Genomic DNA, 13,707 nt, shown 5'->3' with positions numbered 1-13,707 from the left:
CAAAAAACAGAGAAGGAACTGGGAACTAAGGGAGTCCATCCAGTTCATCCCCTGCCATGAGCAGGGACACCTTCCACTAAACCAGGTTGCTCAAGCCCCATCTAACCTGGCCCTGAACACTTCCAGGGATGGGACATGCCAGGAATGGACCAGGCAACATTTAGCAGTTCCTTCTAACGCAAACTATTCTTTGATCCTCTGATCCAGAGCTCTGGGATAGAAGGGAGCCACTCCGGGAGCTCCTCCTCAAGTCACCCTGCTGCCAGGACATGGGGATTAATGGATCTCTATCCAGGCACCTCATTACCAGAGATAGTAAAACTGGAGCAAGTTCAAAGAGGAGCAGCAAACGCAATTAGGAGCTGGAGTGAATTAGGAGGGGAGGTGGAGGGAGCTGAACCTGCAGGGCTGGATAAGCTGTGGTGGGGCCGGAGCTGCCCACGACATCCCGGGATTGCAGGCACCAGGCAGGGGGGAGGCTATTCCAGTGGGGAGTATTTTTTAGGGAGGGGACAGGGCACTGGGGACAGGGAATCCCACCAAGGCACCAAAGGCAAGCAGGGAAACACCCAGGAGAGCAGGGATGGAAGAAACCACAGCACTTCATGATATAAAACACACAATTCCCAAATTCCCAGCTCTTTCACCCTCTCAGCACTTCATCCTGGGGATGGTGCCCACATCCCATGTGCCCCCCCAGCGTCTGTCTCCAGAGCTGAACTGCAGGCAGACGCTGCTGCACCTTGTTCTTTATGGAAAGCCTTAGGAATAAGCATTACCTTTCCTTATCCACCCCCAGGAGCAAAGATGCTTTTAAGGAAAGTCTGGAGCTGGTGTGGAGGGGGTCGGTGTGAGGCTCTGGAGAGGATGGGGACAGGGAACAGCAGCTTTCAAAAGCCTTTTCATTGCTAAGCCGAGGGCTGGGGCCATGTCCCTCCATGATAAAAGTGTCCCTAAACAAGGCTTGGCATATCCAAAGTGATGGCAAGGAGCAGTCCTGAATAGGAGGGACCCTGGGAAGCCCCCAGCTCCGGTGAGGAGGTTTTCCAGCTGCTGAGGAAGGTGGGGGATGAGTGGCACACGCCCTGCTCCCCTCAGCTCCAGCATTGCTTCCCCAGCTTAGAAATGAAAGGGGAGAAAAAACCCTTTTGTGTGTCCAGGCAAAGCCTGGGGAAAGGGAGGGGAGAAAAATTGGGGGGGAAAAAAAAAAAGACAACATGTGGGTGGTCTGCTCAGGAGACTTCTGACTTTGTTTTTTTGGCTATTTTATTTCTTGGCAGAAAGAACTCCTGGGGCTGCTCAGCAGAGGGTATGGCCAGATCACAGGAGCATCCTCAGCCCACCCAGGGGCCAAAGTTCAGCTGGCAGCTCCCAGCTCCGAGGGGTTTCGCATCAAAGCTTGGAGGAGTCAAGAGAAATTAAAGTCAGAAACGGTCCAAGGCAGGGGCAGAGGCCACTGCTGGCCCCCTGAGGAGAGGGGGGGAATCCCGCAGGGATGCTCCAAGCACCCCGCTCTCTGCATCTCTATACAGCCTGAAACTGGGAACAAGAGGATAAATAGGATTTTACATTAAAAAATAAGCTTAAAAGGCTCAGCCCAACATCCGACGGGACGCACAAGCCGGGATTTCCCAAGCTGGGCTTTGCAAAATCCCGGCTGCATGTCCTGTCGGATCCACAGCGAGCTGGAGCCGGTCACCTGCAGTGACCCAGGTGTGCTGGCAGCCTTGGAGGGGAGCTGGCATTGGCCCAAAGCCGCGGGGGCCCCGCAGGAGCCGCGTTTGGAATCGGCAATGCACCGGCGGCCGCTTGTGAAAGCACCGCACCTCCCAAAGCTCCGGGAGGCTGATTTTCACTTCAGTTTTCATGTGAAATGCAAAACAGCTCCTTAAAATTTGGGTAATTCGGAGGCTGGTAAATCCTTCTGCCTCCACCTTCCTGATGGTCTTGGTTACCATAAGAGAGATCCCATTTTTCTTTTTAGTGCGTTGTTCACCTCCTGAGCTCGTTTTGAGGAACCTATTTGTCTTTGAGGGCTCTTTGCAGCCTGAGTCCCAGGGGCTGTAGCTTGGAGGACCCCAATTTCAGCCCTCATTAGCTCGATGACCACATTAGTGCTTGAACTTGACCCCCAAACACAGAGGAGCCACTGACCAAGTGCTTCAAGACGTTTGCCTGACCCAAACCTGGCACTTTGGCCTCTCTTCCAAATTTTTGCCCACTGCAGGCAAAGCCTGTATTCAATCAAGCTTTCCATCAGCTGAAGGACAGCAGAAAGGCTGAACTTCAGGGTCCCCAGAGCCACCAGGCTGGTGCCAGCTCTGGTAAGGGAGATGGGAGCCTACATGGGAGTTGTGCCAGGGCATTCGGTATCCCCAGCCCATCTGGAGTATCTGGGCTGGAACCAGGGTGTCCTGCCCCCAGTGGCTTCAAAGCTGGTGCCACTCAAGTGACATGGCACAGACATCCCCATGTCTGGACAGTGACAGTGACCATTGCTCTGAGAGAGCCCGGCCCTGCCACAGTGACTCAGCCCTGCAGAGCCTGGGGTCACTGCCAGCGCCCAGCCGAGCTGGCTCTGCAGGTTGTGGCGCCAGGTTGTCCCTGCTGTCACCTCTCCTGTTAGGGAAACTTCCCTGGCTGACCATCTAGGAGCCACTTTGGCATCTCCATGGTCACACAGGGAACAGAACCCCTGTGAGCCCCCATCACCACCCAACAAAATTTGCTGTGACCGAAGTGATGAGGGCTCAAGGCTGACCTGCCAGAGGAAGGCTCGGCTGCTTCTTCTGCATCAGGTTTATTCCAAATTATTCTGCAGCAAGATTCCAACAGCCCCAGCCAGGCTCACTGGGGACATCCAGACCAGCAGCCTCACCACAGCAACACGTTACAGCACAGCCCCCCTGTCTCCACTGCCCTCCACGGCCCTGCTGCCCCCTCCCCAGAGATTCCAGGCTAAAAATACCCTGTTTCCAGCCAGAACACACCGCTCCCACGGCCGGGCGCTCACTCCCACACAGGCAGTGACCCCTGTGCCGGCCGCTCGCTGCAGAGCCCACGGCACACAGCGAGGGGAGCTGAGCCGTGGCCACCGTGCCCTTTGCGGTGCACCCAGCCAGGCAGGGACAGCCAGGCTGAGGAGGAGGGGAGGGGACAAAGAGAGAGCTGGCAGCCCTGCTCAGACACAGCTGAGCTCCCCCTCCATCCACAAAAGAGCAGGCACAAACGGATACCTTTCTGTGCAGCAATCCCCTGCATGCACAGACCACAGGCTCTGAGAAAATTCCAGCATCCTTCTCTCTCCCCTCCACAAAATGCCATGGTGCACCAAGACACAAACAGAACAAGCCAGTGTGCAGAATTTTTCAGCCACTTTGATCACATCACATCACACACTAGACACCACTGGCACTTCACGGTGCTGGGGCTGCTCTTGGAGGCAACACCCAGGAATAATGACAAGCATCACCATTCCTCCTTCTCCCCAGCCCCAAAGCAAAGCCCTGCAACACTTCCAGCAAAGATGGCAGCAAAAAATAGGCTCCAGGCATGACAGCGCTCCAGGGCTGACCCCAGATGGGGATGTGCTCCTGCTCCCAGCCATGAGCAGGGCAGGGGACCCAGCACAGCAGCCAGATAGGGATTGGTGACCCACTCGGCCAGTGACACATTCCTCCCCCTGCTCCCATCCAGCAGGACATATTTTCCATCCGTGTCAGCTCTCTGCACCGGCCAAGTCACACACAAGCGCCTGGTGACATTCTCCAGGTGCCCGAGCCCTCCCAAGCCAGGGCTGGCAGCGAGGAAGAGGAGGGCGACTCACATGTGATGAAGTAATCCTGCTGCCGCTTGAATTCCAGGCCCATGTAGTTGGGGCTGAACTCCTGGAACTTGATGGTGAAGCGGATCTCCTGCTCGGGCCGGTTGCACGTCACCAGCACGTTGGGGTCCATGACGGTGCTGCAGGCATCCGCCTGCTCCTTCCTCACCAGGTACAGTTTGTAGTACTCGTAAGGCTTGGACGGCTCCGCTTTGGGGCAGATAATGTCCAGTTTATCCCCAATCTCTGGGTAGATGACCAGCCCCTTCCCAGTCATGAATCTGGAAGAGAGGAGGGTAAGAGGTTACCACGTGCTGGAGCAGAGGTGACACCAGCCCAGCCCACCCCACTCTGACACCATTTATTTTGTGTTTCAGCTCTGCTGCTCCCCCTCTGTAAGACGGGTTTTGACACCAAAACCAAGCTCTCTTCCCTCACCATCCCAGCCCGTGCATGGAGCCAGCACAGGCTCCTGCTGACAAAACCAGGGCTGGCTTGGGTCAGTCCCGCTCGCCAGCCATGATGAGGGCGGGCACCCTTCCCAGCCCCAAGCCTGGCATCCAACCGGGAATGAGTCTTCCCACACAGGGCTGGGAGACGCCGCGGCTCTGCCCGACGGCCAGGCAAGGAGCTTCCTGCAGGGACAGGCAATAATTAGGCATAGGGAGAAGTCCTGACAATGGGGCACAGGGAGGGATCCCGTCCACACCCCGGCTCCCTGAGGAATTCCTATCCTTAAATGGAAGGGAAGGAAGCATCCTGCAGGACAACTTCTACCGAGCCAGGCTCAACAGCGTGCCCAGGAGCGTGGGAGGACCGGATGGAGAGGAGCAAGGAGGGAGCAAAGCTATTCAGGGCTGGAAGGCAGGGCATTGGGAAGGGTAGGAAAGCGAGATGCTGATAATTAACATTCGGATATCGTTATGGTGGGGCAAGGCACTGATTAGGTTTTTTCAGCGTGAAGGAGAGGATTAGGGCAGTAAGGAGGGAAGCAGCAGATCATCTACTTTGATGTAGGCAACTAAACGCGTTCCTGATGGGAGATAAGGTGGGAATGGATTTTCCTGCAGAGTTATCTCTGCTGCAACTCCCTCACGTAATCTGGGCACGGCAAAATGCAAAGAGAGCGCTTTGTCAAGGCTGCACGGCCATGCTTCCCCTTCCACTGTCGGACACAGCCCATCCCTGCCCCAGCCCACCCCGGAGATTGGATGGGGGCCGGGATACCTTCTCCCCCAGCTAGCTGCACCAGCTGGAGCTGCAGGCTCCATGGAAGGAAGATCAAACACACAAGACCAACCTGCTCCGTGGCTCCATGCAAGTCTTAGCAAGAAGCCACAGAGCTGGAACCAGCACCAGGGCTTTGGCTGCAGGAGCCCAGCAGCTCCACAGGCTGGGCTGGGAGCAGGCAGGCGGAGCCAGAGCCCACGCACCCCCAGTGCACTTGGCACGGGCTCTGGAGCTCGGTGCCAGCTGTAGTAGCAGGGCAGACACACGGACATCATCTGCACCTCACTTGCAGCTTGCTGGGTCAGAGGAGCATCCCAGGCACCCAGGGCACGGCACAGCTCTGTCACGGAGCTGGATTTAGAGGGGTTACAGGTCCATCCTCCCTGCCTGGCTGCAGCTCCACCACATCAGCTCCAGCAGTACCCAAAGCAGCACAATGGGGCAGTTGGGATCATCCCAACACCAGCACCACTGGCACAGCATCACCTGGGCCACGTGAGGTTGCAGGGAGTTTTGTACAAGTCGTGATTCAGGCAGGTGACCAGGAGAGAGTGGGAAACTTGGCCTCTGGGGGGTCTCTAGGGACACAGGTGGGATGCAGAGCCTGCCTCCATCCTGGCACTGCCGGCAGGTGAGCCATGCTTTGCTTCACACTACCAAGTAGGTCACCTGGCCAGTGGCCAGCACGCGCTTCCAAAGACTCAGCAGCGATAAAGGCTTCCCCACCCACGGCCGGAGCCCTGACGCAAGGCCGGAGCAGGAGCAGGAGGCAGGAGCAGCCCCTGTCCCTCCCTCCCCGCCCGGCCGCAGACACGCAGCGCAAGTGAACACTTGCACGGGTTCCCACCCCGAGAGGCAGCTGGATCCCACACTCCTTTCTCCACGGTTGGGCTGAGTCAGAGGCTTCCTGGCACAGGACTCTGGAGTGACTCAAGCTCCCTCCTCCAGCCCCTGCCAGCTCCCTCCTGCCCAGAAGATGCCAAACAGGAAGCCACAAACAAGTCAAGCAGATGTCTTGCACCGCCAGAGCAGGAGGAGAAGGCTCCTATCCACCCTCATCTCCATACCAGGAGGACCTATCACACCTCTGTGGCCAAAACCTTGGCCAACACCTGCAAACCAACCGGTCCCTGGGCCACCAGCCTGTTGAGATCAGGCCAAACGGATTTGTAAGCAGGGGAGGGGCCATGAAGCAACCGAGGGAGCTGAAAACCTCCCAGTACCACATCCTGCTGGCACCTCTTCATCTCAGCAACTTCAGGACCAAGGCCTACCTTTGGTTTAGGTAAGGATAAAACAGAGGCAAAGCTCTTCCACGAACGCTCAGCTCCAGAAGCACAAAGCTGCTGTCTGGGAATTGGCCCAGGAACATCTTCCAGATCCACAAAAACACAGAGCAAGACAGAGCCACTTCCCTGTGCATGGAGCTTTTGCACTGCTCCCTCCAACCGCTGTTCCCCACCAGCCACATTCCCACCTGCACAGAGACCGTTTTCCCTTTGTCTTCCAATTTTCCTGATTTTTTTCTCCTCCATTTCCCCTCTTCTCCAACAGCAGGGCTGTATCCAGATGACAGCCTGGGCAGCACAGGAGAGGAGATAAACCTGAAGCATGTGCCTCGAACCCATCACACAGCTCTTCCAGCTTTTCACCACACACAGAGACCTTTATTTCCCCCAAAAATTCTGCTTTGTCACAAGAACAGCTTGTGATGATCATCCTAGGGAAGACCAACAGCAGCTCCCACCATGCCAGAGGCTGGTTCTCCAGGAAATTCTCCGTTAAAATACACAGTGAAAAGCAACATTTATCACAAGAAAAGGAGACAAAAAAGAATTCCAAAAATTGTCACATGTTGCCTGAATGCAGTATTTCAGCCAGTTCTAGAGAGGAGGAATTTTAGTTTCAAGGGATGGTTGAAGACAAAAAAGGAATTACACTCTTGACTTGTCTTCACAAGGACATGTCTTCAGATTTATCTTAACCCGGAGGAGTGAACAGCGCAACTCTTAAATTAATAGGGAAATTCATCGTGCCCTCAGAGCACCCGCTGTAATTTCAGGGAAGGAAGGGGGAATCTGCTGTTCCTCTGGAAAATACAACTTGATTTCCTTGTTTTAAGGTGACTTAGCTCAACCTTAAGGCTGAAACAACTCTCAGCATTAGGAATCACTCTCCTCTACCTTGCCTTCTACACAGGAGGAGGAGTTTAATGGCTCCAGCTTTATTCCTGCCCCATCCCTGAAGCATCCAAGGCCAAGCTGGATAGGGCTTGGAGCAATCGAGGATATTGGAAGGTGTCCCTGTCCATGGCAGGGGGTGGAACTGGATGAGCTTTAAGGTCCCTTCCAACCCAAACCGCTCTGGGATCCTGTTATGGGCACCATCACAGTGTCCTTTCTCCTGGTGTCCAAGGGGGTGGGAATGATTAACTACAGCAAACAGAACTTAAGTATTATTTTGCCAGCTGAGCAGGTGGAGAGGGCTGGCACCTTCATCCCTTAAAGCCTCTGATTTTTGGGTGGCACCGGTGGCTGCCCACCCGCAGAGCCAAGGGACCATCTCGGCCATCCCAGCCAGGCATCCCCATCCCTAGCGCCACTCCAGGCCCCCAGCTCCCGGCCCCGCAGGTTCCTTGGGAGCGATCAGGTGGCAGCATCCAATTTCCTCATTGTTGCAGGAGGTGTTTTCTGATGGGAAAGGTGAAAAGGGGATTTGTGAGCCTTGTAAACCGATTCCTCTGAGTTGGGTAAACAACGGGAGCTCTGTTGGCAGCAGGATGCTGGGATGCCGGAGCAGGGAGATGGGATTAAAGTGCAGCCTCTCCCGTGCCCTGAGTTGGGAGGCTCCTGGTGGGGCCCCCAATCCCTTGCACAGCCTCCCTCACTTCCCCTTGGGGGTTCAAAATGCAGGATCTGGTGGAGTGACCAGGGGCTACAGGTGGGAGCTGCTTGAAGAGCCATGGACTTAGCCAGGGCCCAGTGTCAGAGACATCCCAGAGAGGGTTTGCTGGGAGAGGAGGATGAACACAAGCTAAGGAGGAAAACAGAGCATGTTTGGCCAGAGTAAGATCAGGAATCATATTGGGAATGATACCCCACTCCTCCACACCCCGCTCCCATGCAGTCATCTCTCTTCCATGTGGGCACACGTGGATAGACAGGGATGAGCCATGATTCCCAGCAATCCTGCAGACACAAGTGTCCTGCAGATAAGTCATCCAGAACCTTAAAATCCAACAGTCTTTCAGCTCTTTGTTAGGGAAGACCAAAAACTGACTTAGAAATACAAATTTTTAAGAGAATGGGTTGACATGTTTTCCAACTTCTCTCCCCCTGGCTCCAGGCATTCCTTGCACCACATCAACCACAAAATCTCCAGGGCAGCCTCACCTTTCCCCACGTCCACGGCATACGATGCCACTCACCTAATTTCAGGCTTGGCAGAAGCAGAACAACATTTCCCAAGAACCTTCTCCTTGGAGAAGATGTTCTAAAGCTGATGCTGACATACATATAAGATGACATATGCTAAATGCTGTTTGCTTCAAAGAAATCCAAAAATAACTGGATCTTACATGGAGGACGTGTATGTCTGGCAGGGAAGGCTGACAATGCCCGGCAGAGCGAGACCTGCAGGAGCTGGGAGGTTTTCCTGGTGTCTGGGCAGCTGAAGCCCCCATGGGCCCTGCTCTCCACACCAACAGAGCATGTGAGTCCTTCCAGACAGATCACAGCTCCCACCCACCGGGAGTCTCCTCAAGGAAGGGACGGGAAAGGGCCAGATCCAGTAAAAAACCCAAAGCTGTGTGTTCAAACTGAGTGTGGGATCCTGAAAAACACCCCTGAACCCTGCGATTTGCTGGTGCCCAGCCACACACAAATCCAATCCTGCCCCCTCTGCCTCCCTCGTCCAAGCTTCCCTGGGACACAGCAGCCATGTCCAGGCACTGAGGACTCTCTACCATCGGCCAGAAGAATCAGTCCTGTCCTCAGAGCTTTTTTCCAGACCCCAATGTCACAGAGCCACATCACACTCCTGCCATTGGAGGGTCCCTGCACAGCTCATCCAAAGCTCCTTTGGTGACAAACAGGCACTTCTGCCCTTGCCAAAATCTGCATTTTCACCATGAAAGAGAATTGAGAGGTCAGTAGTAAAAACTGGAACCTAACTTAGGTGAAGTGGGATGTCACAAGTCAAACAGCATTACCACATAAGGACAACCATAAGGTCCCCAGGGAGGACCCCCTGTCACGGGGAAAGGTTCTCCTGCTGACACCAGGAGGTATCAGTGAGACAGTGCAGCCTCCACCTACCTCAATTCACCTCTCCAGAGCCGAGGACAATCAAACCAGAAGAATTACACCCTAATTCTAAAGGCCCACTTGATCACAGCACACCAGCAACATCCACAGCCCTTCCCCAAAGTGGTGCCAGTACACAGAGGCACAGCCCTTTCTCCTATTTGACTCCCATTCAGCTCTTGGGAACAAAGATACTCCGTGGAAGGAAGTTAATAACAAGTGGAATGAAAAGGTTCCTCCCTCTGTATCTGTCGCCTTCGCGCTCGTCCATCGCACTGCTCATCACCACAAGAGGGTAAATAGGAGCACACGAACCCCCACGCTCTCAGATCCCACTCCTTTCATGTGCTCCTCTATTATTAGTCTCCTTTAGAAGAGCCTGCCATCTTTTTTCCCCCTGCTAATCTATGGATAATTATTTTCCTTGCCCTTCGGCAGCCCTCTTCTATTTCTGCTCTATCCTTTGGAGCCGAGGTGGCCACACAGAGCCAGCAATTCCAGGTATCTGAAAGCAGCTCGTATCTCCTCCACTCCTTTGGTCTCCACTGTTCAAGGAGATATTTTTCACTTTCCAGCCCCCCCAGCTCCTCACCATGCCTGAGAGAGGGAACAGCCTCTGCTGAGCCCCCCCAGGGCCGTCCCGTCCAGTCCCCCTCCCAGATACACTCTAAGGCCCCTTTTTTTTCCTCATCTCGGGTTTAATGAGGCCCATTCAACCCTCCCAAAGACAAAAGGCCCTTCTCGTTTCCAAACGGATTTACACGACGCATCAGTGAGGCATAAACGGGTCTCCATGGCAACACTCACCGACCCCCCCCACCCCCCACCCAGCTCTGGGATGCCATTTTCCAACTCTGCTGCTCCCCAAAACCCTTTTGTTGCTTCCCTGCCAGCTGGGAGGCTCCTCACAAGCGGGTAACCCCCCCACCCCACACCCCTGGGCACCAGGGGTGACATCTTTTGAGGTGAAGTTACGAGATGCCCAAGCCAGTGTCCCCCTGGCACAGACACCCTGGAAAGTTCCGCACTGTGACCGACTGCAGGTCACAGTCAAACCAGGGCTGGGACTGAGTAGAAGGGATAAAAACACCAAGTGCAGGGGAAAATGAACCCAAACTGCCCCTCTCTGCCCAGAAACAGGGGTGATGCCCAAGGCAGTGTAGTCTGTCCGTGCTCAAACACCAGCCCCAGTCACAGCGTGGCTCCCAGCACCTCTCCACAGGGAAACCGGTGGCTCTGGGGACTCCCATGGCTTTGGCAATGGCCAAGAGGCCACTCCAATGCTTCATACAGAGGTTTGGCAAACAAGAGCCTCATGTTCATTACTTTGGACTGTAACTCTCCCCAAGCAGCCTCAAACAATGAAGGCTGAGAGAGCACCTTGCTTCCCCTGAGCAGCCTGGAAGCAGGGAAGGTGAGATGCAGGGAGGGTAGGACACAAGGAATGTGGGACGCAGGGAAGGTCTCACTATAGCTCCTGAGCTTTGTTCACATGTTGCAGTCACTGCCGTAGCTCTGAAGACCAAGCCCTTACCCAGCATGTGGGGGACACACCAGAGAGCCCTCTTTGCCAGGAAAACACCCACCATTGCTGGGTTTCTCAAGCAGGAAGTAGGGAGCGGGATCCTGGTTTCAACTGCAAACCTGCATCTTGTGGACAGGTCTGCTCTCCTCTCTGCAGTCCGGACCCCTTTTCCTAGGGAAGGCTCACACCAAGGTGACCACCAGTCAAGAGCAGAGGAGGGTTCCAGCCACCAGGATGCTGGGAGAACAGGTCAGCAGGCTTCAGGAAAGTTGGGATGGATGCTGTGAGATGCCAGCCACACCTCAGCACTCCCAGCCAGCGGCTGCCACCACAGCTGGTGGCATCTCGGTCCCCAGTGACTCAGCCCTCCTGTCCCAGAGCAGGGCTGCAGGAAGGGCTTTCTCCCTGAGCTATCCCCATAATTACAACATGGTCAGGGAGAGTATCCAAGTGCCAGACTCCCAAGGAGGATGACAGATCACCACCACCAAAGGCAACACCCACAAAAGGAGAATGTTCTCCTTTGTCCCATCGTGGGCTCAGACAGGATGTATCCTGATGCCAGTCTATCACTTCCAGGGACAGCTGCTGATCACCCTCAGGCCCCAAAGAGGAGGAGGAAGAAGAGAAGGGGGAGGAGAGGGAAGGCTCCCAGCCCTCGCAGCAGCCAGGCCTGCTAGAAGCAGCCATGTGCTGATCCATCCTCCCAGGTCCGCGCACACTTCATGCACTCTGCGCCTGAACGATCTCCGTGCAAACCTAGCGAGGGGGGGGGAACAAAACCTGCTGCTAATTGAGGGATTTTGGAGTAGATTTAATTAGGGCCAGAGCACTGGCGCAGGCTGCTGCTGCCACCTGCAGCACTCTCCACAGCCGCTGGCATGGGCTCAGGGGACCCCGGGCTCCCGCCCACACCCGCCTGGGGTCCGGACAGGGAATGTGGAACACCGGGAGCCCCGCAGGCTCACCCCTGTCGCACACTCACTCCCCCAAACCCGTTATTTCCCAGCACAATAAGCACCTCCAGCAGCGACAGAATCAAGGGCTTGGCCAAAAAATAAAGAGGAAGAAAAGCCATATTTTCTCCCTGGAGTCAGATCGTCCCAATCTCCCCTCGAAGGAATCAAGAGGGGCCGAGTTATCTAATTAATGCTGGCAGAAGCGGGAGGCCGAGGGCCGGGGGGCGGCGGCGGCCCACAAAGGCAGCGTGGGGAGCGGTCTCCCCGCCGCCGCCGCCGGCATCCCCCGGCAATGGGGCCCCACGCTGGGAGTGAGGTAAGAGGGGATTCAAAGGGGGGTTTGTCAGGGGTTTTGTTTTTGGAAACGGGGGAGGGGAAGGGGACAGGGCTTGACAAGAGCTGACAGACAACTGAACAAAACCATAAGGGCCATGAATGGCAACACGGCGCTTTAATTGGCGTAGGAATGGAGAGAGAAGTGAGACAATGAGGCTGGGCGGTGGCAGCAGGGCTGAGGTGTGGGCAGTGGGCACTCACCTTCTCCTACCCGCACTCCAATCCCAACAGAGGTTGGCACCTGGATGCTGCACCGTGACCCCCATCCCAAAAACCGCCACCTAAAACCCACAGGGAGAACATGGAGGCAGAACGACAGAACCCAGCACACGTCAAGCATCACAAAACCCTGACGGCACCAGGAGTGGCATAATCCCAGCCCCGGGATGCTGCAGATATTAAATGATCCATCGGAAAGAGCTCATGTTCCCGCTCGGCTCCGTGTGTTTTCCGGCTTTGGTTTGGCCACTCGTGCCCTGGCTACAGCCCCGCTCATCCGGAGGACGGGGGGCCGGGAGGGGGAGAGAGGGAGAGGCAGGTTAAAAGGGAACACGGTTGGATCAGCGGGGTTCCCACTCCTTCCCTGACCCCTCCGAAATAAAACGGAGGAGATTTCGTCTCCCGGTTCCAAAGCAAAGAATTACTTTGGCAGGGGCTGCGGCGGCGGCCGGGCGCCCACTTGGAAGGGAAAGCAGCAGGAATATGCCCAAGGAACCTAAGACAAGCCCTCCCCGCCAAGCCCTGCTCATTCTCATGCAGATCAACCCCAGTCGGGACAGAACTGAGGCAAACTGCAGCCCCCCCCGCCTCCCCAGAGCAGGGCTGGGGGCACAGGGACGGGCGGGTGGGGGGCTTAGCACACCAAACCTGACACAAACCCCACTGTTTTCCAAGATCCCCCCTCTTCCCACCTCTCACTTTTCCAGCTCAGCTGGAAAAAAAAAGAAGAACTGAAAGCTAAGAGCCAAGAGCTGAAGTTACAGCTGGTAGCTGGGCCTTAGGAGAGAGGGAGCCCTTCCCTTCCTGAACCCCAGGACCCGACACCCCACCTAACCCTGCTCCTCACAAACACAGTTTGCAGCTGGGAATCTCAAATCTCCCCATGGAACAGTAACTGGGTGCTCCTGCTGCTGCATTCCAAGAAGTACAGAACGCCTCCCCAAATCCCTCAGCTTCCCACTTCACTGGCCACCTCCAATGCAAGAGAGAGGAGCCACCAGCCTCCTCCATTTTTCTGAGAAATACTAGAAAAATAAAGCCCACACATGTCCTGGGGAGCAAAAGAAACCGCAAGGTCTCCTGGATTTCCCCTGGCTCCCAGGAGCCCCTCACTGTGTCCCAGGGCTCAGGTTTCCATCCGTGGAGATCCCACTGGGGGCTGGATGACAGCTCCAGAGCACCCACCCAGGTCCCTGGGGCTCTGGCTCAGCCCGGGGATGCAATGCTGCGGTTTGAAGGATTAATCCCAATGTTAGGAACTGGGCAGGGAGGAGCAAACCCTGCGGAGGGTTCCCCATCCCAGCTGTGGGA

General features: G+C 55.6%; 1 protein-coding gene across 1 annotated transcript in view; it reads right to left on the bottom strand.

Annotated features, from left to right (window-relative positions):
• The window catches only part of EFNB1 (ephrin B1), a 48,402-nt gene that overhangs the window by 15,777 nt on the left and 18,918 nt on the right, over nt 1-13,707 (bottom strand). Inside the window, exon 2 of the mRNA XM_015626618.3 lies at nt 3,827-4,104. Within this exon, the coding sequence (XP_015482104.1) occupies nt 3,827-4,104 (278 nt within the window). The remainder of the gene's footprint in view (nt 1-3,826; nt 4,105-13,707) is intronic.

This window comes from Parus major, chromosome 4A, assembly GCF_001522545.3.
Source record: "Parus major isolate Abel chromosome 4A, Parus_major1.1, whole genome shotgun sequence".
NCBI classification, from domain to species: domain Eukaryota; kingdom Metazoa; phylum Chordata; class Aves; order Passeriformes; family Paridae; genus Parus; species Parus major.
This window is presented reverse-complemented; position numbering and strand designations above follow the sequence as displayed.